The following is a 26,345-nucleotide window of genomic DNA, read 5'->3' as shown; positions in this document are numbered from 1 at the left end:
ATGCTGTTCCTTAGGAATTTTACGAGATCCAGCTTCGTAAAAATTCCTACAAGTAGTACAATATACGTACTTGAAAGCAAACGACACTCGTTCAGGAAAATGTGGCTCAACTTTCCCAGAGATAATTCCCAGATGTCACGTTCCCCCGAATCGTTAACCGATGATCAGGGAATCCTTCAAGAAATTGCTCGTAAAAGATCTTCGAAACTCGCAGAATAGGAAGTCATCGTGTCTCGGAGGTACGATCGAAATTTTACGATTGCTGCAGCATCTTCCTCGATTTCGCTGCTCGAGGCTTCGCCGACGTCGCATGCTCAGGCGCACTTCCGCTTTAATGGCGCGCGGATAGACTCGAAGGCGTCGCGGGGCGTCGCGGGGCGTCGCGACGGCTCGCGTCGTCCTCTGCAGGCGTGTGTGACACTGGCTCGTCTCCTGCGAGCTCCTCCTCGTCCTCGTAAATCTCCGCAGACCCCACCCACGGTCCCTCGTTGCCGCAATAAATACGAATCGTCGACGCGGGCTGTTTGACTTCGCGGCCGCCGCAGGACGCGCGAGAACGCTTCGGGGCCTTCGTGTTTCCCTTCGCGTTCCATCCGAACGCCGTACGTCCTGATTTTCACGGGGAATTAAAAGTTCTCCTCGGCTCTCCCGACAGGGTATATACACTGTACTCGAGGGCCGGAGAGATTTCCGGCGGATCCTCCGTGACGAAGAATTTCCCCCGAGACTTCTGCGGCAGGATACACCTAACTTTCCGACGGTTCTCCTTTCCCCCTCTCCCCGGGAACGTATCTCTGCATGAATGTACTCCAAGATGGATGAAAATGTCCCGGTTCCTTTCTGCCGATTGTTTCGCACTTGGATGGCGAGAGTAATGATGATAGCCACGACGACGAGGCCGGACGTAGTTTTCTGGAAAGAGAACGCCGGAACAATGTGGATCGGAGATATAGGATAGATGTCCCAATTCGCGTGCCTTCGAGCCAATTTTTGCATCGTTGGAGCTTCCTTTAAACACCCTAATCCTCATTTAATGCAACGAAACTGTATCTCTCGATTTTGCAGACATCTCTATCGTTAGAAATATTTTTTCTTTTTGCGTGGCATAAAATAGTAACTTAATAATGTTTTTAGTGAAATTAAAAAAAAATGGCGTTTTTTATTCTAATTCTGTGTCCTTTCGGAGACTCTGCGCATAATCCTGAAGATGAGATTAGATTTGATTACGCGGTCTATCACAAAGGGACACTGAAATACTGACATGTTTTATAATCTGAGCCTACTTCTGGATTTATTTTAAAAATATGAACACGTAAATAAAACTTGTCTTTTTCTATACGTTTTTAACCCGAGGATACAGAAATTAGGAAGCCTAATTTCCTCATTTTAGGAAACCTAATAACCTTTATTCAAGTAGGAAATCTCGCTCTTTTTCGCTCGCAATTCGATATTTGTCCCGCATTTGCACGTTAAATTCTTCATTGAATTTTCTCGATTAAAGAAACGAGAGAGTATCGGAGAGTAATTGAATCCGAGGGAAATAGTCCATCGCGATATACATATATAAAATGTTCGCAATCAGATAGATTTGGAATTGTTACGCAAAACGTCCAGGATCGGTGTGAATAAATTCCAGACTTTTATACAAACGTGTTCGCGTCCGGACAAATCAATTCTGAATTTTTATACGAGCATCACGATCAGATAAACAAATTCTGCAGTTTTATTCAAGCGTTACAATCGGACGAATGAATAGTGAATTATTCATGCGAACGTCCACGAACGAATAAATAGATTTTACATTTTTTAAAACCTCTATATTGATGTGGGAAGTGTTTCTAGATAAGCTCGATACTGTAAGGAATGTTTCTTCCAGCTGAAAGTACCGTCTGTTTTTTAACATTCCTTTCCCGTAACATTATTATAGTCGTAATATAGCGTTATCACAGTCCGTAGAGATTTGTCATATTAATTGAAGGAATTGCGGTTATCTTATCTTTTTTCGTTTTGCTTCTTTAATGCTCTGTACTTTAATAACTAGACTGCGGATCTTTATGGAAAATAAACATTTTCCAAGACGATCGTAAGAATTAGGAATTAATTAAAAGTTGGTTCTTTCTTTGAATCTCTTTGATAAGTTGAAAATAGTGCAACAACATTATTAAATTCTTCTTATCTTTTCACAATTTTATGTTCCAGCTACTCACTCTTTGCATAAATGCATAAAATCCGCGGTCCGTTTATAACTAACAGGTAACTCCCCGTACATGGCCAATAAATAAATAAATAAATATCGTGCGCAAACATCATTCCGATGATAAATTCCGTAAAATGTACGATGCACGGACGCGTACACTTTCTCCGAGGCATTTCCTTTCGCACGGGAAGACAACTTGCCGGAGCAGATCGTGCGAAAAAACTCGCCACTTTCAGCATTGTTCTCGGCTGGAAATTCGCGAAGTTTCCCCCGGCGATAACAAGTTTCGAAAGCCGGGTGGGTAGTTCGGCATCGGAAGTCCGCAACACACCCCGTATACAAATAACGCAGACACTTATTCGCATACTCGAGGCGTCTTAGCGCGTTTCCTGGGACGCTCGCTTGCTCGCCTGTCCCCGCGTTTCCCCGCGTTCTTCCCGCATTTCCCGAGGGAGAACGACTGGGATGGATGGAGAGGCTCCGCGAAGAAATTGATTGAGACGTATCTCCGTCTCGGACGGATATTAAAACGGTCTGCGTGGGAAAGGAGAGAATAAGTGTACCGGTGTCAAGAGGAGAATTTCCATTCGTACGCCGAAAGGCGCTCGCGAAATACCCGTAATGCATAACTTGTTGTTCGGTCCTCGTTCCGAACTTCTCCTCGCGTAACAATTCGAGGAAGACAATACCGATCGCTGGACCGCGGATCTTTCCGCAAAATAAAGATTGTCTACCTAAATTGCGAAGCACAGGAACCCCAAGCACGCGTTTCTTCTTTTCTTTAACCGTTTGCGTACCAGATGGTTCTAAAACAACAGGATCGAAAAGCGCCGAAGAGCGCAATAGCGCTCCTTCGATTATATGTCGAAAAAAGCCGAAGAGCGCAATAGCGCTCCTTCGATTATGTGTCGAAAAAAGCCGAAGAGCGCAATAGCGCTCCTTCGATTATGTGTCGAAAAAAGCCGAAGAGCGCAATAGCGCTCCTTCGATTATGTGTCGAAAAAAGCCGAAGAGCGCAATAGCGCTTCTTCGATTATGTGTCGAAAAAAGCCGAAGAGCGCAATAGCGCTCCTTCGATTATGTGTCGAAAAAAAGCCGTAAAACATAAAATAAAACGTTATGAATGAAAATATATATACTATTAATTTAGAATGGGTAACAACAAAATGCAAATTGGATTACTGACAGACTGAAAGACTGAGCACGTTTCGACAAATTTCGGGTGGGCCGTAAATCGTCTGTTTCGGCCAGATGGCCTGGTTTTTCTCGACACAAAATCTGAAGAGCGCAAAAGTGGCTCGTGGTACGCAAACGGTTAATCATTTTAATAAGCGCAAACCGATACATCAACATCCACAGTTTCTTTTCATATTTTCAGTTTTAAATTACGAATACTCATGTTTGCGTCATAAATGCATAAAATCTGCAGTCTACTCGTCACTAGACTGCGGATTTTATGGATTTATGAGAATCACGAGTACAGTAATGTCTCCCTAACTGACGCTCAGATTGTCCACAAAAAATGGACAATTTGGGAAGAGGAGATGCGATTGTTCAAGCCTTTTGGCTCGTTTTTATAGTTATTGGCAATCGGTAACTATAATATATATTAATAAATATAATAATTTATTAATAATTGTATCTTCTCTTCCCGAATTGTCCATGTTTCTGGGCAATCCGAGCGTCAATTAGAGAGACATTACTGTAGCTCAAATTCAAAACAGTAAAAACACTCGCAGAATTTGAATATATATTGAATAAAAAGAAGTTAAATATCTATTTTGCAATAAACCGTCTATCCAACAAATACAAAGCCAGGCTAGAAAATCACCCAAGCGATGCTGCAGAAAAGCTTTATCGCGCCAACCTACCTAGAAGACTACACAGGAAACACCCAAACGATCTCCTCATCACAAATTAAGCTGTGATTCTTTTAAGGATATCTTCTATTGAGAAGATATCTACGTGTTACATTTTCACCAATACTAACACAACCTACCTAATGTCCAACTTGGACAAATTGTAGAGTATCTAGGAGTTAAAAAAAAAAGAAAAATCATTTGCAATGAATGCAGAAACTTTTTATTTTATAAAAAAATCCCTGCTCTAATCGTCGCGTACAAATCTCTATTAGAACCTTTTACAGAGATGAGAAACTATGGTAGCACATCGAGATAAGTCGGACAAGTACGCGATCACTTCGAGTCGCGGCTTTCATATCGCGGCGAGAGGGGAGTGATTTCAGGTGAAGTTACATCGGCAGCACGCGGTCCATCAAACCGTCCAGGTAGAGGAACAGCAGCCGTGGGTTACGCACGCGAACGAATTCGTGCGGATAAATCGAGCCCGTCGGATTAAATTTAATAATAGAGACACGGCCAATCTCGGAGAGTAGTGGCCGGCCGGCGTCTGGCCATCAATGTTTAACCATGCTCGGAAACGCACGCCGGATGAAACGGAAGAAGAGAACGGTCCGGGAGTTTCTTTCGCAGTTGCTTGCGTGTTGCACGCGGACGATTTATATCGCCGACCTTCGCGGCGGACGAGCCGGCCGCGGCGATCGTTTGCGAGCAAACAGTCGGATGAATAATTCAACCGAGATCGGGCTCTGTTGTTCTTGAACGCTGTTGCCACCAATTTTCTGCATCCCTAGCGAAAAACTCTTGCCAATTTCCGCGTCAGGCTGTTTTGTGCGCTCGACACGGGACGAGCGTAAATTCTGCTCAGAGACGGGATGGCTAAAACTATAGTAGCCCGCAAAAGTGTTCGGACACCGTTTTTAAGATTGGACCAAATTACTTGAATCTTTCTTAGATGATAGACGGACCATTCTACTAGACGATTACTAAAATGCTTCTTTTCTTTACATTTTGCTATTGGAATGATAAAAAGAAGAATAAAATATTCTTGATCTTTAAATTTATCGTCTGAGCCTGCAATGAAAATTTAAAGAATGCCTCTCGTAAATCTCGGTAACTTGTATTCATGCTGAAAATTGTATATCAACCTTAACCGTTTGCACTCGAAGCCATTCTAACTCTAAATCCAAAATAATTTTTCTGATTTTATAGTATTTCCATTTCACACGATTTACTGTATTTTATATATTTATATGAAGTTGAGTCTTGTCGCTTGTACAATAGTTTTGACAGTTCCTTAGATATTAACTTTGATAAAGTACGTATTATTTTGGAACGCGATATAATAATTTTGAGCGGTGACCGAGTGATCGGAGACAGATTGGACATTTCGCAAGTCCCTCGAGGAAGCAAGGAAAAACGCACGCCGTACCGGATGAGCGTAAAACTGTGTCGACCAGAGGTCCTGGCAAAGGTGAAACTTTCGATACGAAGTGTCGAAGCGCCGCCAAAGAAGGCGCGGTATTAAAACCGGAGCACTTTTGCCGGAAACGTTTATTGCATCAGCTTCCGAAGAAACTCGATGACTTGAACTCCCAAAGTGCACGCTCATACATAATGTATAAAGCCCGGATCCTTTCGAGCGGCCGCGAGGAGCCGCTCGGAACGCGTTAGCCCCGAAGAAAGGTAACACGGTGTTACACCTGTCAGAGCAATTCCGCGGCACCTGGATCATGCGACCTTCCAAAAGTCGGCCGCTAAGAGATTGCGCCCAACAAATGAAATTACCCTCGCGGCCGCAGAAGCACTTTCTTCCGAGCGGCGGACCCTACCGTCGATTATCATCCCCCGAAGTTTCACGGACGGGGGGGTGGCTGGGGCCGCGTAATAATATTGACGATCACGCCTCACGGCGGCCTCGAAAAATCTACTTAACGGAATTTCTAAATAGTTGATGAGCGGACGAGCCGAGCCAGACCCCCTGCGTTCCTGTGAAAATAAATTCGATGCTGCCAGGAAACAATTTTTGACGAGCAGAATAGTCGAGCCAGTTAGTCGTGGACACGTGGCAGATGTGTAGATCATTGACATTTTCTATTTTATCGGCAATTTTTAACATCGATTAAGTTAACGAATCATGTTCATGAAATTTTCGCCATCTTGTAAATATTAATTCGACTGTTATTGTTACTTAGCGACGAGTAGTCAATCGTTAATAAATCTTCTTAGAGTGAACACGATTATACGAAATTGGAATAATTGATTCATTAGTTCATGATTTCAAAATATTTCAATTGAGAATATTAAATGCTTCATTAAATTATAAGTGTTGAGTTGAAAACCAATGGCCAATTAATGTGCCTTTCTTTTCGAGGATAATTAATTTTACATTTGTACAATTAATTATTTCTTTGTTAAAATAAGACATGTTCTTGAAATATGCAGAATATAGTTTTTAAATAAAATCGATTAGGTCGATATACGAATGAATCATTGCATTTGTATGATGCAAATGATAAAAAATGATACGAAATTTATTTATCAATATTTCGTATCGTTTTCTTGTAAATCAATTTACGTTCCGATGAGAACAGATAAAGTAAATGTTTTAATTGAAAAGATTGTTTGCACATCGACATTAAAAGAGTCGGAAATACCGAATATTATTCACTGAAGTTATTCGATATTATTCAATAATTTGAATAACAAGAATACCTGAAAAAGTGTATAACTCTGTCGATTCGTGCACAACCTTCGTTGAAGCTTCCTCGACCTTCGTTCAACAACTCTAATAGCTTGCTCTGTTAAACTGCGCGACGTTTTACTCCGCACATTAGGGTCACTGTGCATTATACGCTTCTCGAAACGCCCACTTCGCGCTCAAAAGACCGTAAAAAACGGCTTAAAATTATTCCGAAGCGAGCTGGTTCTTAGAATCATTACCATCCGAACGTTTCGGTCGCACTCGACGTTCGAAGCACTTGGTTTTGGAAACGAATTTTCGTGGGAATCGCGATTAAATACGCGTTCGCGTCGTTCGCACGCAATTTATGTTTTAGTCGATGACAGAACGAAATGGAAACTTTATCGATCGTTATTAAATGCGATTCGTTTTTCCGACTCGCTGGCTGAAACGTTCATTTCGCTAAACGAAGTCTTCGGACAACGGATTCGAGGATATTAATCTCGCGAGTTCTGAATTAAATCGAAGCTGTCCCCCGCACCCGGAAAAGCGAGATTGGCCTGTCGTTCTTCTCGTTTCTCGAGTCATATTGTTTACGACGAAACAATACCGACAATTTCCGCGGAAATCTTAAGCAGCGCGGCCCCGACAACTTCGAAGAATCGCTCGGAGCATCTTCCGGGCATTTAGAGAGCGGGAGGGGTGAAAAATTCGAGGAAGGAATTTCGATTGTATTGCTTTCGCTAAGTGAAAGCACTCAGCCTTGTCGATTGTCGCGCGGGAGAGACGTTCCATTATCATACTACGACAAAGTCGCGGCCAAAGTCACGGCCGATTGTTTCGACCTGAAAGAAATATTCCTCGACAGGTATTATCGAGTTCTTGCTACGAGAGCTCGATTATTGCTGACACAATTACCCCTCGTCGGAAAGTCAATCGTCTTCCGATTGAGGGCTGTTACACGAAAACAACATCTCCTCTTGCTTCAATTGAATTCTATTGACCACTTTATCGGCTTAATGGCCCCGCCGGTCGATCTAATCGTTTCTTATAAGAACGGGCATGATAGAACAGGTTCGCAATAAAATTCAAATCGTTTCATTCGATTCGCGAAACGTTGTCCTCTTTTATTTATTTATTCATTTATTGTCGCATCCGACCGATATGCGACCGTTTCTGAGATTAGATATCTGTAGGATTACATGCGGATGTAACGTTTACAATAGTTTCTATAATACATTGGATTATGTACATTGAACACTCTGGCTTCGACTTTATCGCCTTTTTATCAGGGTCTCGAATATTGCAAATATCTCCACAATAACTGCAAAACGGATATTTCTACAACCGATGTCCTCGAGTTTAGTCTTTTGGGAACTGCATTCCACTTCCACTTGCGAACTGCACACTTCGATATTAAAGCGTCAGTTTTAGTGGATGTAAACCTCTGCAAACTAATATACGTAAATGATTTTTTTCTATGTGTGCGTTTTTTTCGTCATAGTGTGCGGCGACCGACAACCTATATTAGTTACTATTTCGTTTCTTCTAAATACTGGGGGATATGTGTAGGGCCGCGCGTTCCCTCAGATGCCACGTGACTCCATCGGTGACGTCACGGATGAGAAGCTGAGCAGAGTGGGCAGCGTAGCGACCGATGCGGCGCGACTAACACTGTTCGACACGATTTTTGGGTTCCTATAGCCACTATGAAATTCTTGTAGTGCTTCACTCTCTGAACAAGAATCCGAAAACCGAATTGTTCCATCACCCACAGCTTTTTAAATAAACGAACTTTTGTAAAAACCCGAAATTTTCGACAAAAATGAGGTATTGCATGAAAAGTACAAACGTTAGAAAGTTCTAATTGGTGTCAAAAGATAGAGGAGAGTTTCCCGAATATAGTGGCATGCAATTTATTAATTGTTTTTGGTCCTAAATAGCAATAAATTAATGTCAAAGTTTAAAAAAGTGTCGACGTGAGCAGTTTCTGCGCAATATTTTTGTATTTTTACGAAAAGTTCTTTGTTCGGCTCGAAAACTCTACCCAGGATCGGATTCTGTAGACATTTCTGAAGAAGAAACGGCCCGGTAAAAGTGTCGGAACGATATACATTTCGAGTAGATCGAGAAAATGTTCGACGGCAACATGTACACGACGTTTTGCCGCCATGAGCTTCGCTGCTCGCTTCTCTTTGTCCGACAGAGCCGAAGCTACGCGTAATCAACACCGATGGAGGGATCCTCATTTTTGTCGAAAATTTTGGGTTTTTACAAAAGTTCGTTTATTTAAAAAACTGAGTGAAGCTCTACAAGAATTTCATAGTGGCTATAGGAACCTAGAAAAATGTTTTATTTTGTCGGACAGTGTAATCGCACGATACAGTAATGTCTCTCTAATTGACGCCCAGATTGACCACAATAATGGACAATTTGGAAAGAGAAGATACGATTATTCGAGCCTTGCGGTTTATTTTTATAGTTATAAATTGTCCACAATTATATAAAAACAAGTCGCAAGGCTCGAATGATCGTATCTCCTATTCCCAAATTGTCTATTTTTGTGCTCAATCTGGGCGTTAATTAGAGAGACATTACTGTACAGTAATGATTGTCCACTAAAATGGATAATTTGGGAGGAGGAGATACGGCTCGTTTTTATAATTGTGGACAATTTATAACTATAACAATAAACCGCAAGGCTCGAATAATCGTATCTCCTCTTCCCAAATTATTCATTTTAGTGGACAATCTGAGCGTCAGTAAGGGAGACATTACTGTAACTGTTTGAAAGTCATCCTCTTCCGAAGAGCATGGCGAAAATAAATGAATAATGAATGTATGCTTGCCACGGTTCGAAGCGACTCGTGTTAGTCGCTTTCACGGCTCGGTAGGGTTGACCGAATTCCTTTCATGTCACGAGAATTACCAAGCATTGATTCTTCGCTGCTTCCTCGCCGTACACTGCGGATGTTTTATGCAAATATTCGCGGTACCATAAACAAGGATGAAGCAACATCGACTTAAAGTTCTCCTCCTCGGGATAATAAATCGGCGCATAAAAAGCGCCGCTCTGCGCGTTCCGCAATTTCTTGAAACTTTTACGACCCGCGAATGCACGGAGCGCCGCAGTTCGATCTGAATTTGATTTCACGGAGAAGCAACGAGGAGCAAAACAGCCCTGTAACGTCCATTAAACTTCCTTTCTGTCGTCGCGGCGGTCCCCATCTCCCTCGAAAAATCTGTCATCGCGCATTGACGGGAGCTCGGTTCCTGTCGCCGTGAATCTTAGCGGGAACCGAGTCCCCGATTTGTTCCAATTACGAGGGTGGCCCATAAAATCCTGGGGCCGAGACGCTACCCGCCGCGTCTGTTACGCGTATACGTATAATCGATGGTTGCACCCTCTCCCCCCCCCCACCCACCCTTCCGCTCCTCTCCGGGGAATTTCGCGGCGTCTAACTGTCGCATGACTCATTTCAGGCGGCGGGCTGGCGCGACCGAAGATGACACTGAATTTGGACGCCGGTAACGGGACGAGCAGCGCCGGGTGCGCGGGCCAGATCGCGCCCAAAAAACCCGGAGGTCTGAGCCTTGGATTGCCATTGGAGATTAGCACCGCCCGTGGATCCGCCGACCTCGTCGACGTCGACCTTCCTCTCGAGAGACAAGGGTACGTCCTCCGCATTTGTTACACCGGCCGAATCCTGTTTCCACGCTTCCCGAATTCTCTGGACGGTTCAGCGATAACCTTAGAAGATCGCTTGCCGTTTTCTAGGAGCTCGTTCATCCCAATTTTTATTGTTCCTAATTTTTTCAGCATTTTTAGTGTAACTTTCGAGTGGTTTGCGTTTCCTTCGGACTGCTTGCGTACTTGCTGAATCACGTAGGCAACTTAGCAGATTTCTTAGAAGGTCACTTGCAATTTTCCTGGAATCCTGTTCGTCCTAATTGTTATTGTTTTGAATCGTTTTATGATTCTGAAAGATATTTTAGATTGCTGGTGTATTTTATGAATTATCTGGACTTATGTTACATTTGGAGCAGAATTTGCCATTTGTCAGGAATATTTTTAAGTCGAGTTTTAACGATTTTTATTAGTTATATTTATCGCTTTCAGGAGTACAGTTGAAGTTGTAACACCGGGCATTGTTAGTCGACGTTTAGTTAAGCTTGAAATTTTGTGCAGGACGACAGCTTTTGAATATACGTAGCTGGTGCAGACTGTGACTCACATGGTACATAATTAACTATATGTATACTATCGACTACACAGTGTTCCGACTATCAATTAACACGCTATCATCATAGAAAATACTGTTTAATATTTAAATTCTGCAATAATTACCATTTTTTACTATTTCTGCCGTTTTTACCATTTTTACCATTTCTACTATTTTTGCCAGTTTTACTATTTTTACCAGTTTTACTATTTTTATTCTTTCTACTATATTTTCGGTGAATATTTGTACCCATATAAAATTCAGATTACTTTATACCGTTTTACTATTTGTATTCTTTCTACTATTTTCCCCGTGAATATTTGTACCAATATGAAATTCAGATTACTTTATACCGTGGACAAGTTGCATTGCATTTTTCTCACGCGCAGCTAGTTCGAAACATGCTTCTCATACATTTACATAGTTTCCATCATGTTTTCGCATTGCTCCTTCATTTTGAATACACTGACCTTTAAATCCCGAAAGAGAGAAAGAGAGAAAGAGAGGGGGGGCGTCTAAACTTGCGGAGAAACTTTCCAAGCGTCTGCCATCGTTCCGAGCAGATAAAAGTTTGTTTGTCTCCTTGCAGATGGTACCACGGATCCATCACGAGAATCGAGGCGGAAGCTGTCCTACGACTTCTGAGGGAAGGAAGTTATTTGGTGAGGAACAGCGAATCAACCAAACAGGATTACTCTTTATCTTTGAAGTAAGTTGTGCTACCATCTATCATCCGTCACTTTTTTTTAAAGTAGATTTAGCCGAAATAGATTTACACAATCAAGAAGAACTTTTTATACAGGCTGTCATAGATTCGAAGTAACATTTTTGTTTAGCGAAAATGCAATCAAAATTTCTTTAAGGAAATACGCCATTTTTCAATGAGAAATAATTTTAAATTATGTATTAGAATAGTACATGTTTTAATTCCTGAGATCATTTGAAGTAGTTTTTTCCTTAACAAAAATGCAATCAACTGCTTTGTTTACGAGTTATTAATGAAAAACAGTGACCAATGAGAGGCGAGAACTGGGCTTCGTGCGCTCGTTGGCTGAGCCGCCTCGCGCTAACCGAGCTCGCCTCTTATTGGTCAGTGTTTTTCATTAATAACTCGTAAACGAAGCAGCGGATTGCATTTTCGCTAAGGGAAAAGTTACTTCAAATGATCTGGGGGATTAAAACATGTACTATTCTAATACATCATTTAAAATTATTTCTCACTGAAAAATGGCGTATTTCCTCAAAGAAATTTTGATTACGCTATCCTAAAAATCGTGTCTTCTTAAAGTTTGACAATCTTTACTATCGCAAGCAAATAAAATATTTGACATCCTTGTTGCTATATTAAATTATAATTTGTCTGCAGATTTTTTTCAAAATGCGGAGTTTTTCTAATGAACTGAATTTTGATTTCTCATCGTAGAATTTGAACGAATCCCCACGATTAACCCTTTGCACTCGAGTGGTGACTCTGAGGCACCACTGAAATTGTTACATCACGTTCTAAGATAATTTTTATATTATCAAGGTTCAGATGTAAAAAATTGTTAAAAGTCTAACTGTTGTATGAGTCACAAGACTCAATTTCATATGCACAAAATGCACTTTGTCACATAAAATGGAAATACCATAAGTCGGAAAAATTAATTTAGATTTTTCGGTTGAAATGGCGTCGAGTGCAAAGGGTTAACTTATCAGTGTCCGTAGATTATTCTAAATGTTCCGATTTACATCGCAGTCGTCGAGTCCCGCTCTAAATGCAGAAATACCGTGGCGTAATCATAACTTTGCTCAAAAATTTGAATGTATAATGACGAGGATATCCTCGATTTGAAATTGCAGAAGCGCGCGCGGTTTCATGCACATGCGAATCCAGAAGAACGAGGAGCTGAACGCGTACATTTTGGGCCAGTTCAGCAAGCCGTTCGACAGCATACCGGAAATGGTGCGGCACTTCAGCGTGAACCGTCTTCCGATACGCGGCGCCGAGCACATGTGTCTTCTGCATCCGGTCATAGCACAGCTTTTGTAGCGCATCTATCGTAGCGCCGTTTAAGGCGCTCCTAAACTTTTGATATCTCATGTTTATCCGAAACAAGTGCGATACCGCTGACGGTGTATGTATGTATATCCGGAACGAATCGCGGCGGAGGCGCGGCGTTGTTCACGAGTCGCGAATCTTGTGCATCCGTTGTACAGAAACAGAAACGTGAACTCCACGGAGAGGACCTAGGATACCGAGCAATTAACACACATCGTACTTCCATGAAATCTCCGTTCTTTTTGTTCTCGTCACGCGTTTCGCGAGAACCGCTACCAAAAACACATTCCGAGCTTCCGAGATAAGCTACGAAACGTGGAGAGACGAAGTCGGCAATTGGAACTGTACAGGATCGACCATCTAACACTGCGACCTCTGAAATGTCTCCATTACTTTTAATGACACGAGAAAGCGTCCGAGAAAAAATACGGCTATTTCTTCAGATCTAAAAATTGATAAACGTGCTCGTATAATGAAATGTTAGAATTTTGGAGAGTCGATCGAATTATTACGGGACGGAATATATTTTTCATAAATTGTTTTGCACAAATCGGAACAAGAGAAAATTTCTTTAACCAGCTACAACAATATTATTGATTTCTGTTATAGTACACGCTTCCCTTGTATTTCGGGCTACCAAAAACCTTCTTTCAATATGATTGAGTATTGGTAATTAATATTCAATATAATTTCATTCGATATGATGGCTATGCTCGGTTCTTATTACAAATAAATCGTCCGACATATTTGTATTTTTAAGATAGACATTTTTTGCTTTTCTCGGTAAAAGTGATGAAGATATTCGAACTTGTAAGTGTTAGGCAATCCATCCTGTACCACGGAAATAAATACAGTACAAATCAGCGAGGAGTTTCTGTAGGTTTAGTACGAGCGACCTCGAGATTCGTAATTCGTTCACCTGAATCATTTACGATTACGTCGGTGTCCGTGCATCGAGCCGAGAGCTTTATTACCCGAGGATAGAGAAGGATCGATTTTGTCGGAAACTATCGAGTTCACGAGTACGCAACGACAGAGTCGAGGATGAGAACTGTTTCAAGGTTGGATCTGTCTCGTCTTCCTCAGAGAAACAAAGAATTATCATCGCGAGCCTAACTCTCGCGAGTTTTATTTTCGCGAAATTATTTGGTGGATCCAGGATTTTGTTCCTTGCACTTGATCGGTCGATAGGGGGGAGGGGGGATGGCTTTGACGAAGAGTGGCGGGAGATCGAGGCGACAGATGAAAATCCAGGAGAAACGAGAAAGAAATGAGAACAAGGGAACGCTAACGAAGAAACTGCCCAAATAAGAACAGCCTGATCTTCTTTTCAACTGGCATCTAAAAAAATGAAACGATTAGTTTCCGAGTTGGAAAAATGTTCGATCGTAGGCGAAACATTCCTGATCGAAATGAAAAAAGAATCAATTCGATCGGATAAGCGATTTTCGAATTAAGAATTCATAAGTCGAGCCTATTTTCGTGGAAATGAGTAAAAATGGTAAAACGTGGCAGTTGAAAATAGCCAATATTCCAAGTGCTATAACTCCGTGAGAAAAAATCGTACCGCAATCTCCGTGGACTCATTTTAAAGCTCGAATCTTTCTCTTTCACAATTCTTCCTTCATATTTCTCAAAAAAATTTTTACATCGTGTAGCAAATAATAATGTAAAGTCACTTTCGAAATATAATTTTTCACTTTTAAAGAATCACGCGAAGTTGAAACATTTTCTTTCGGGTTCCGCTTTAAGACGTGCTTATAGCGCAAAGTCTCCCCTTTCAAATGACTCGGACAAACTTGACGTGCGATTTTGTCTCGCCATTCGCAGTGGTACAACTCGATACATTCGCATCCACGTTCCGAACTGCACGATCCAAAGCGCAGAATGCAATTCTCATCGATCTAAAAATATGTTACACGAACGATTCCGAAGAGATCGGCTTTCCTTATTCGGGCAGCGCCCGCGTAAGTCCACCTTGTAGGAACTAAGAGGAGTTTATAGGAGTTTCGACGTCCTGAATGGATCAGGATCGATACGGGGTTGTCGCAAGAGCTTTACAAAACGGTTGTTCCTTGTGCCCGTGGACTGGCCACGGGTTTCACGTAAGAAACTATCGAAGGGATCAGAGTCGTTGTCTTACGAGCGGATAATCTAACGGGGGTGCGAGATAATACGTACTTAGATTTAAAATACACACGTAGGCGGGTCGCTCGCGCGGCCTCTACGACGGAGCTGGAAGCCAAAGAAGAGAGAAAAGGAGAGTAGCTCGGTCGTGCTTCGCGTTTCAGCGAGAAGAGGGAACGACTTGGAGCGGATCGATCGGATGAATCGAGTAAATTCGAGCGAATCGAGCGATGAACGCGGCGGCCGATTTAGGCCCGCGGTAGCAATGCCAAAACATTACTGCTAATCGTAATCATTTAGTCAGGGTTTTAGTTGTTCGTCGTCGTTGGTAAGCGGTTTTAGGCTCAGGAGCAGGGTGGGTCGATCGCCGAGTTTTGCATTCAGTTGGATATTGCGAGAAAAAGAGAGAGAGAGAGAGAGAGAGAGGAGCGGTTCGTGGACGCGGAAATGAATTATTTATTCGTCCAGGCTGACCGGAAGCGAGAGATGAAAGGGACGAAGCGTGAATGCGAGCGAGGTCAAGGGTGTCAGCCGTTCCGAATCATCGATGGCTCGTCCACCGAGTCATCCGTCCGACAGTCTCTTATTTTTTGGGAGATTTTTCGTGTGAGAAGAGGCAACCGATACATATTTTTTCATGTGATATCAATTTGTTACAGAGATAGCCTAGTTTTACCTGTGATCTGTTACTTAGTTCCCTTTATCCGTGTCTGTTGGTCGCTGTGTGCAATATTCTCGTACGATTACGGTAACGATAACGATAATAACGCTAATGATACTAATATTGATAGCGGTAGTAATAACTCTAATCGTAAAAATATGATATGATTACCGGTAATAGTAAATTAGCACGTAACGTTAAGTTTAAGTCGCTGTAACGAGAGATTCGGTAGCCAGCAACGAGCCGCGGCGATGGTCCGCGACACGAGAGACGTCCGTGGTGTTACAATAATTAATTTCGCGCTAAGGATTTCGATCCGCACCGGTCCAGGCCGGACTTCCGCCGACACCGGCGACAGGTGAAAACGAAACATTTTGATTCCGACTTTCCGTAGAACACGTTAGACGCGCGAGTAGCGAGTGCCGTGCTGACCGATTCAGGACCTTGGACGGTTTCTTTTGCCAACTAATTAGCGAAGATTTACTGAGGAAAAGCAAATCCGCGTAGCTTTCGTCGTGGTCGAAGTAGCCAAGCCATTTCATTTGAATTTTTCCTGTTTGCGAAGAGCTGCAGATTCTTAGATACAGGACAGAGCATCCTTGTTCCCGGTGAAAGGACACATTTATATTAGTTGAGTAAGGTGTTTGTTACAATCGTTTACCAATTTCTAACTGTTTTGAAAGTAACACGTACGTTGTAAGCGTAAAATTAAAGAATACAAGTTTTTTATTGAACAGATCTCTTATTTTATAATGTATCTAACCAGACAGAACACTGTATTGTTTTAGTTCCAGTAATCGTTTGAAAATGTTCTTCACGGAATCATTCCTCATTAAACGTTTATGCAGTAGACAGAAATGAATGCACCTCTTAGTTTCATGTAAGAATTATCGCTTTAATCGTTAGTACCTGTGAAACGCAGCGAAATCATCGTTTGGCAGAATATCGTTTGCTTTTGCTCAGTACTTTTTCATCTCGTACGCGCTACAATGAAATCCGAATTAGCGTGACGATTAGTGGAACACCGATCGATACCAATTGGTGCTTATTAGAGTCCAGAGAAAACAAAACGTTACTTACAATATCTGAACAAAAATGTCGAAAGCATTAACCGTAATCCGAGGTAAATCGTCGCGCTAATCCCGAACCTTGTGCTCCTCATCGAATTACACATAACATTTATTTTCGTACGTCAATTACGAATCATTCTCATTACATTTGCCACTCATTGTACCATCTCCTTTTCCTTAGTTCCACAGTGTACTACACAAGACACACACACACACACACATAGACATACACACATACACATAGTTATAGGAACATACACGTTGTACTTTAAGCTGCCAGTATTATTAACTGTAATCAATAATGCATATCCATGTTAATGTTTAAGACATTATATTGTCCCCTTCCTAACGAAGAAAAAAAAGTATAATCTATACATATATCTATATATATATATATTATAAATATATTTATTTGACATTCTATTTATTGCATTTTGTCGTTAAGCCAATGATCTTGCGTGATGGTTCCCCCGTGTATACCGTTGATTTCTCCCGTAAGATTCTAGTGTGGTAAATTCATGGTAATCTCCTAGGTATGTTTAGCGAATGTATGTAGATTAACGGCACTCACCAATGAACTGGGAAAAATCAGAGATAACGAAAACCGAGGCAGCCGTAAAATTCTGTGGTAGAGACCTAAAAACTTGTAGATACTTCCTGTACCTTGAAATTTATATGACGTAGCGTTTAGCTCCGAACGTATACATACGATATACGTATACATGAACATATATAAAAATATACAGTAATATTACGAAATATTACCGTATAGTTCTTTATATAGGGGATGCTGCCGCACGAGCGGGAGCGATCGAGATATACGAATAAGTCCGATATATACATATAATTATACACTCGAGAGCGCTGTGTACACTTCTTTATGTGAACGGATCTCGAACGGTGTGATGTGCAATAACGAAGAGCGATCTAGTGCGGTCGCAGCGCGTGGTGCGATCCAGTATTTTTGTTTTAGCATGACAGACCACCGATGTTCCAAATCGACTTCACTAGATAGTCTTGTGTACTCCGAAATTCCCTCTTAATAATAAAACATTTAATAAAAGAACGAGTCTCGTCCGATGGTTGCGCCGATCCTCCTTGCAAGTCTCTTCCGTTCGCTGATATTTCATTTTTATCAGTTTCCGTATTCCGTCTTCTCCAGAACCAATAGTTTGCGACCGTTGCAACTGCACCGGAACATTATAACTGCGATCGTATAAGCATGGCGTCTTGTTTCCAAATTATTTTATTCTAAGAATTTACATTCTTTCAGATTTGCCGGCGGTATATAAGATCTGTATTCATTCGAAGGACCTTACGTTATAAAATATTGAGCAGTTGTAGCAAATAAATAGTTATACACAAATTTGTCAGGTACGTATAAAAGAAACTCCGTCTTCGACGTCTACTTGATTAGAGTTGCGAAATACATTTCACACGTTACTGGTCTTATTTCGAGAGCAACATTTTTGGCAGAGTGTATGGGGTTTCGAAATGAGAAACAACGTTCTTTGTTAGTATTCTTCAGCTTCATCCTCGTCTGCTTCGTAATGAATAATTTGATCGGAGTAGTATCGTCCGCGGCTGTGACGACGTTCTTCGGGTACTGGTTCATCTGGTTCGGCTTTATGGGATTCCTGTGAATGAAAATATGTAGGTATCATAAATCTTTTTTATGTGTACCTGTTCGTTTTTTTTCTTTTTTAATTATTACCTGATCCGGTGATTGCTTCATCGCCTCACTGGATACGGATTTCACGCTTCTCTTCCCTACGGAAAAGATTGCAACAATAGAAAGATATAAAATTCCTGGTTCTTGAGATAATTAATGAATGATCATGATGATTTACTTGAAGAAACCGAAGGTTGTTTTTCCACACTTCTCCGAGACTGTGAACCCACAGATCGTTCCTACATAATTATAAATAATATTTCATTATTTCTATATACTTTCATCTTCCGTTTCTAATTCCGAAAATAGTGATTAGAATTCTATCTAATTAGAATTCTACGAAAGTATTCAGGAGACTCTTTTGTATTTGTATTATAAAAAGAAAGGTTATTTATTACTGCAAATACAGAGATCAAATGATTTTTGTAGTTATTGCCATTAGATTCAATGTAAACTCCAGAAAATTAAAATCGAAAGCTCTGTTCAGGGTCCGTACAGTGCCAATTAGTAAATGGCAAAATGTTGAAACTTCTAGCCAAATCAGAGTTTCTAGATTTCACCACAAGAGGCGCCTTTGTTTTGCTATTAGTTCCAGCGTTTTGCCATTTACTAATTGGCGCTGTATGGACCCTGAACACAGCTTACAGATTTCGCCATAAAAGGCACTGTTATTGTCTAAATAGCAATTACTTCTTGCCGGATTTAACATTATATCTCATGGATACCGCGGCAAAAATCACCTGTTCCTTGTATTTGCAATAATGAATAATTAATAACTACAAAAATCATTTGTAACAAATGTTCAATGTTCTACATATATATTTTGATGAAATTTTCATTATGCATAGAAGTTACCGAGAACTATCAAATCCATTTTTTAAATTTTCATTATAGGCTCAGATAAAAAAGTGAAAAAGCGAGAGTTTTTTTAAATATTCTTTTTATTCCAAGTAATAGCAAAATTTAAATAAAGAGTACTTTACTCATTGTACAGTGAACTAGTTCCTCTAACATTTACAAAAAAGTTCAAGTCGTTCAGACCAGTTTAAAAAAAGTTATACCGTTTTAACCTTTTAGGTACGGTTGAATTCTGCGCGAGGCTATTTCTCTGGACGGCAGAGTCTGCTGTGTACTGTACAGAGTCTGATACTGTATATACAGGGTGCCCCAAAAATGTCTCGCAATCCGAAAGTAGCGGGTTCCTCAGGCCATTTGAAGCAACTTTTTCCTTTACGAAAATTTTCTCCGAGGCACCGTTAACGAGTTATTAACGAAAAACAGTGACCAATGAGAGGTGAGATATGCTGGCGCAAGGCGGCCGAGCCAATGAGCGGAACTGAGTTTCGACTGCTCGTTGGCTCGGTCGCCTCGCGTCAGCTAAGCTCGCGTGAGCCAACGGCGCCAGCGGTCGAGCGGTCGAATCCCAGTTCCGCCGATTAGCTCGGCCGCCTAGCGCTAGGCGAGCTCGCCTCTCATTGGTCAGTGTTTTTCGTTAATGATTCGTAAACAAAGCCACGGGTTGCATTTTAGCTAAGGAAAAAGTTACTTCAAATGATCCCAAAAACTTCTCATTTCCGGTTTGCGAGACATTTTTGAGACACCCTGTATATTTGTTACTATTCCAACGATATCTACAAATTTTTACAATGAGAAGTAGTCAAAATTGATAATACATCAACAATTTTTACTACGGAGCCTCGTACGCAATCGCGTATCAAAATGAGCTAAGCTGGCGCGAGGCGATCGAGCCAATGAGCGGAACTGGGCTTCGTGCACTGGTTGGCTGGACCGCCTCGCGCTAACCGAGCTCGCCTCTTATTGGTCAGTGTTTTTCATTAATAACTCGTAAACGAAGCAGCGGATTGCATTTTCGCTAAGGGAAAAGTTACTTCAAATGATCTGGGGGATTAAAACATGTACTATTCTAATACATAATTTAAAATTATTTCTCACTGAAAAATGGCGTATTTCCTCAAAGAAATTTTGATTACGCTATCCTAAAAATCGTGTCTTCTTAAAGTTTGACAATCTTTACTATCGCAAGCAAATAAAATATTTGACATCCTTGTTGCTATATTAAATTATAATTTGTCTGCGGATTTTTTTCAAAATGCGGAGTTTTTCCAATGAACTGAATTTTGATTTCTCATCGTAGAATTTGATTGAATCCCCGCGATTAACCCTTTGCACTCGAGTGGTGACTCTGAGGCACCACTGAAATTGTTACATCACGTTCTAAGATAATTTTTATATTATCAAGGTTCAGATGTAAAAAAAATTGTTAAAAGTCTAACTGTTGTATGAGTCACAAGACTCAATTTCATATGCACAAAATGCACTTTGTCACATAAAATGGAAATACGATAAGTCGGAAAAATTAATTTAGATTTACGGTTGAAATGGCGTCGAGTGCAAAGGGTTAACTTATCAGTGTCCGTAGATTATTCTAAATGTTCCGATTTACATCGCAGTCGTCGAGTCCCGCTCTAAATGCAGAAATACCGCGGCGTAATCATAACTTTGCTCAAAAATTTGAATGTATAATGACGAGGATATCCTCGATTTGAAATTGCAGAAGCGCGCGCGGTTTCATGCACATGCGAATCCAGAAGAACGAGGAGCTGAACGCGTACATTTTGGGCCAGTTCAGCAAGCCGTTCGACAGCATACCGGAAATGGTGCGGCACTTCAGCGTGAACCGTCTTCCGATACGCGGCGCCGAGCACATGTGTCTTCTGCATCCGGTCATAGCACAGCTTTTGTAGCGCATCTATCGTAGCGCCGTTTAAGGCGCTCCTAAACTTTTGATATCTCATGTTTATCCGAAACGAGTGCGATACCGCTGACGGTGTATGTATGTATATCCGGAACGAATCGCGGCGGAGGCGCGGCGTTGTTCACGAGTCGCGAATCTTGTGCATCCGTTGTACAGAAACAGAAACGTGAACTCCACGGAGAGGACCTAGGATACCGAGCAATTAACACACATCGTACTTCCATGAAATCTCCGTTCTTTTTGTTCTCGTCACGCGTTTCGCGAGAACCGCTACCAAAAACACATTCCGAGCTTCCGAGATAAGCTACGAAACGTGGAGAGACGAAGTCGGCAATTGGAACTGTACAGGATCGACCATCTAACACTGCGACCTCTGAAATGTCTCCATTACTTTTAATGACACGAGAAAGCGTCCGAGAAAAAATACGGCTATTTCTTCAGATCTAAAAATTGATAAACGTGCTCGTATAATGAAATGTTAGAATTTTGGAGAGTCGATCGAATTATTACGGGACGGAATATATTTTTCATAAATTGTTTTGCACAAATCGGAACAAGAGAAAATTTCTTTAACCAGCTACAACAATATTATTGATTTCTGTTATAGTACACGCTTCCCTTGTATTTCGGGCTACCAAAAACCTTCTTTCAATATGATTGAGTATTGGTAATTAATATTCAATATAATTTCATTCGATATGATGGCTATGCTCGGTTCTTATTACAAATAAATCGTCCGACATATTTGTATTTTTAAGATAGACATTTTTTGCTTTTCTCGGTAAAAGTGATGAAGATATTCGAACTTGTAAGTGTTAGGCAATCCATCCTGTACCACGGAAATAAATACAGTACAAATCAGCGAGGAGTTTCTGTAGGTTTAGTACGAGCGACCTCGAGATTCGTAATTCGTTCACCTGAATCATTTACGATTACGTCGGTGTCCGTGCATCGAGCCGAGAGCTTTATTACCCGAGGATAGAGAAGGATCGATTTTGTCGGAAACTATCGAGTTCACGAGTACGCAACGACAGAGTCGAGGATGAGAACTGTTTCAAGGTTGGATCTGTCTCGTCTTCCTCAGAGAAACAAAGAATTATCATCGCGAGCCTAACTCTCGCGAGTTTTATTTTCGCGAAATTATTTGGTGGATCCAGGATTTTGTTCCTTGCACTTGATCGGTCGATAGGGGGGAGGGGGGATGGCTTTGACGAAGAGTGGCGGGAGATCGAGGCGACAGATGAAAATCCAGGAGAAACGAGAAAGAAATGAGAACAAGGGAACGCTAACGAAGAAACTGCCCAAATAAGAACAGCCTGATCTTCTTTTCAACTGGCATCTAAAAAAATGAAACGATTAGTTTCCGAGTTGGAAAAATGTTCGATCGTAGGCGAAACATTCCTGATCGAAATGAAAAAAGAATCAATTCGATCGGATAAGCGATTTTCGAATTAAGAATTCATAAGTCGAGCCTATTTTCGTGGAAATGAGTAAAAATGGTAAAACGTGGCAGTTGAAAATAGCCAATATTCCAAGTGCTATAACTCCGTGAGAAAAAATCGTACCGCAATCTCCGTGGACTCATTTTAAAGCTCGAATCTTTCTCTTTCACAATTCTTCCTTCATATTTCTCAAAAAAATTTTTACATCGTGTAGCAAATAATAATGTAAAGTCACTTTCGAAATATAATTTTTCACTTTTAAAGAATCACGCGAAGTTGAAACATTTTCTTTCGGGTTCCGCTTTAAGACGTGCTTATAGCGCAAAGTCTCCCCTTTCAAATGACTCGGACAAACTTGACGTGCGATTTTGTCTCGCCATTCGCAGTGGTACAACTCGATACATTCGCATCCACGTTCCGAACTGCACGATCCAAAGCGCAGAATGCAATTCTCATCGATCTAAAAATATGTTACACGAACGATTCCGAAGAGATCGGCTTTCCTTATTCGGGCAGCGCCCGCGTAAGTCCACCTTGTAGGAACTAAGAGGAGTTTATAGGAGTTTCGACGTCCTGAATGGATCAGGATCGATACGGGGTTGTCGCAAGAGCTTTACAAAACGGTTGTTCCTTGTGCCCGTGGACTGGCCACGGGTTTCACGTAAGAAACTATCGAAGGGATCAGAGTCGTTGTCTTACGAGCGGATAATCTAACGGGGGTGCGAGATAATACGTACTTAGATTTAAAATACACACGTAGGCGGGTCGCTCGCGCGGCCTCTACGACGGAGCTGGAAGCCAAAGAAGAGAGAAAAGGAGAGTAGCTCGGTCGTGCTTCGCGTTTCAGCGAGAAGAGGGAACGACTTGGAGCGGATCGATCGGATGAATCGAGTAAATTCGAGCGAATCGAGCGATGAACGCGGCGGCCGATTTAGGCCCGCGGTAGCAATGCCAAAACATTACTGCTAATCGTAATCATTTAGTCAGGGTTTTAGTTGTTCGTCGTCGTTGGTAAGCGGTTTTAGGCTCAGGAGCAGGGTGGGTCGATCGCCGAGTTTTGCATTCAGTTGGATATTGCGAGAAAAAGAGAGAGAGAGAGAGAGAGAGAGGAGCGGTTCGTGGACGCGGAAATGAATTATTTATTCGTCCAGGCTGACCGGAAGCGAGAGATGAAAGGGACGAAGCGTGAATGCGAGCGAGGTCAAGGGTGTCAGCCGTTCCGAATCATCGATGGCTCGTCCACCGAGTCATCCGTCCGACAGTCTCTTATTTTTTGGGAGATTTTTCGTGTGAGAAGAGGCAACCGATACATATTTTTTCATGTGATATCAATTTGTTACAGAGATAGCCTAGTTTTACCTGTGATCTGTTACTTAGTTCCCTTTATCCGTGTCTGTTGGTCGCTGTGTGCAATATTCTCGTACGATTACGGTAACGATAACGATAATAACGCTAATGATACTAATATTGATAGCGGTAGTAATAACTCTAATCGTAAAAATATGATATGATTACCGGTAATAGTAAATTAGCACGTAACGTTAAGTTTAAGTCGCTGTAACGAGAGATTCGGTAGCCAGCAACGAGCCGCGGCGATGGTCCGCGACACGAGAGACGTCCGTGGTGTTACAATAATTAATTTCGCGCTAAGGATTTCGATCCGCACCGGTCCAGGCCGGACTTCCGCCGACACCGGCGACAGGTGAAAACGAAACATTTTGATTCCGACTTTCCGTAGAACACGTTAGACGCGCGAGTAGCGAGTGCCGTGCTGACCGATTCAGGACCTTGGACGGTTTCTTTTGCCAACTAATTAGCGAAGATTTACTGAGGAAAAGCAAATCCGCGTAGCTTTCGTCGTGGTCGAAGTAGCCAAGCCATTTCATTTGAATTTTTCCTGTTTGCGAAGAGCTGCAGATTCTTAGATACAGGACAGAGCATCCTTGTTCCCGGTGAAAGGACACATTTATATTAGTTGAGTAAGGTGTTTGTTACAATCGTTTACCAATTTCTAACTGTTTTGAAAGTAACACGTACGTTGTAAGCGTAAAATTAAAGAATACAAGTTTTTTATTGAACAGATCTCTTATTTTATAATGTATCTAACCAGACAGAACACTGTATTGTTTTAGTTCCAGTAATCGTTTGAAAATGTTCTTCACGGAATCATTCCTCATTAAACGTTTATGCAGTAGACAGAAATGAATGCACCTCTTAGTTTCATGTAAGAATTATCGCTTTAATCGTTAGTACCTGTGAAACGCAGCGAAATCATCGTTTGGCAGAATATCGTTTGCTTTTGCTCAGTACTTTTTCATCTCGTACGCGCTACAATGAAATCCGAATTAGCGTGACGATTAGTGGAACACCGATCGATACCAATTGGTGCTTATTAGAGTCCAGAGAAAACAAAACGTTACTTACAATATCTGAACAAAAATGTCGAAAGCATTAACCGTAATCCGAGGTAAATCGTCGCGCTAATCCCGAACCTTGTGCTCCTCATCGAATTACACATAACATTTATTTTCGTACGTCAATTACGAATCATTCTCATTACATTTGCCACTCATTGTACCATCTCCTTTTCCTTAGTTCCACAGTGTACTACACAAGACACACACACACACACACATAGACATACACACATACACATAGTTATAGGAACATACACGTTGTACTTTAAGCTGCCAGTATTATTAACTGTAATCAATAATGCATATCCATGTTAATGTTTAAGACATTATATTGTCCCCTTCCTAACGAAGAAAAAAAAGTATAATCTATACATATATCTATATATATATATATTATAAATATATTTATTTGACATTCTATTTATTGCATTTTGTCGTTAAGCCAATGATCTTGCGTGATGGTTCCCCCGTGTATACCGTTGATTTCTCCCGTAAGATTCTAGTGTGGTAAATTCATGGTAATCTCCTAGGTATGTTTAGCGAATGTATGTAGATTAACGGCACTCACCAATGAACTGGGAAAAATCAGAGATAACGAAAACCGAGGCAGCCGTAAAATTCTGTGGTAGAGACCTAAAAACTTGTAGATACTTCCTGTACCTTGAAATTTATATGACGTAGCGTTTAGCTCCGAACGTATACATACGATATACGTATACATGAACATATATAAAAATATACAGTAATATTACGAAATATTACCGTATAGTTCTTTATATAGGGGATGCTGCCGCACGAGCGGGAGCGATCGAGATATACGAATAAGTCCGATATATACATATAATTATACACTCGAGAGCGCTGTGTACACTTCTTTATGTGAACGGATCTCGAACGGTGTGATGTGCAATAACGAAGAGCGATCTAGTGCGGTCGCAGCGCGTGGTGCGATCCAGTATTTTTGTTTTAGCATGACAGACCACCGATGTTCCAAATCGACTTCACTAGATAGTCTTGTGTACTCCGAAATTCCCTCTTAATAATAAAACATTTAATAAAAGAACGAGTCTCGTCCGATGGTTGCGCCGATCCTCCTTGCAAGTCTCTTCCGTTCGCTGATATTTCATTTTTATCAGTTTCCGTATTCCGTCTTCTCCAGAACCAATAGTTTGCGACC

At 41.3% G+C, this 26,345-nt stretch overlaps 1 protein-coding gene and 1 long non-coding RNA gene across 2 annotated transcripts in view; one reads left to right on the top strand and one right to left on the bottom strand.

The window, feature by feature from the left end:
• hwt (SH2 domain-containing adapter heavyweight) overlaps nucleotides 1-17,927 on the top strand; it is a 414,519-nt gene extending 396,592 nt beyond the window's left edge. Inside the window, exons 7-9 of the mRNA XM_033466730.2 lie at nucleotides 10,223-10,412; nucleotides 11,552-11,671; nucleotides 12,805-17,927. Of these exons, the coding sequence (XP_033322621.2) occupies nucleotides 10,223-10,412; nucleotides 11,552-11,671; nucleotides 12,805-12,994 (500 nt within the window). The 3' untranslated portion in view covers nucleotides 12,995-17,927. The remainder of the gene's footprint in view (nucleotides 1-10,222; nucleotides 10,413-11,551; nucleotides 11,672-12,804) is intronic.
• Nucleotides 17,928-18,089: 162 nt separating this feature from the next.
• Nucleotides 18,090-18,627, bottom strand: LOC143259334 (uncharacterized). Its single transcript, XR_013033138.1, has 2 exons — nucleotides 18,576-18,627; nucleotides 18,090-18,498 (listed from the first exon to the last, which is right to left on the bottom strand). It is a non-coding gene; the product is annotated as an uncharacterized LOC143259334 (long non-coding RNA).
• Between the last annotated feature and the right edge of the window lie 7,718 nt (nucleotides 18,628-26,345).

This window comes from Megalopta genalis, chromosome 4 (assembly GCF_051020955.1).
Source record: "Megalopta genalis isolate 19385.01 chromosome 4, iyMegGena1_principal, whole genome shotgun sequence".
NCBI classification, from domain to species: Eukaryota; Metazoa; Arthropoda; class Insecta; order Hymenoptera; family Halictidae; genus Megalopta; species Megalopta genalis.
Note: the sequence above shows the minus strand (reverse complement) of the source record. Positions and strands in the feature narration are given on the sequence as shown.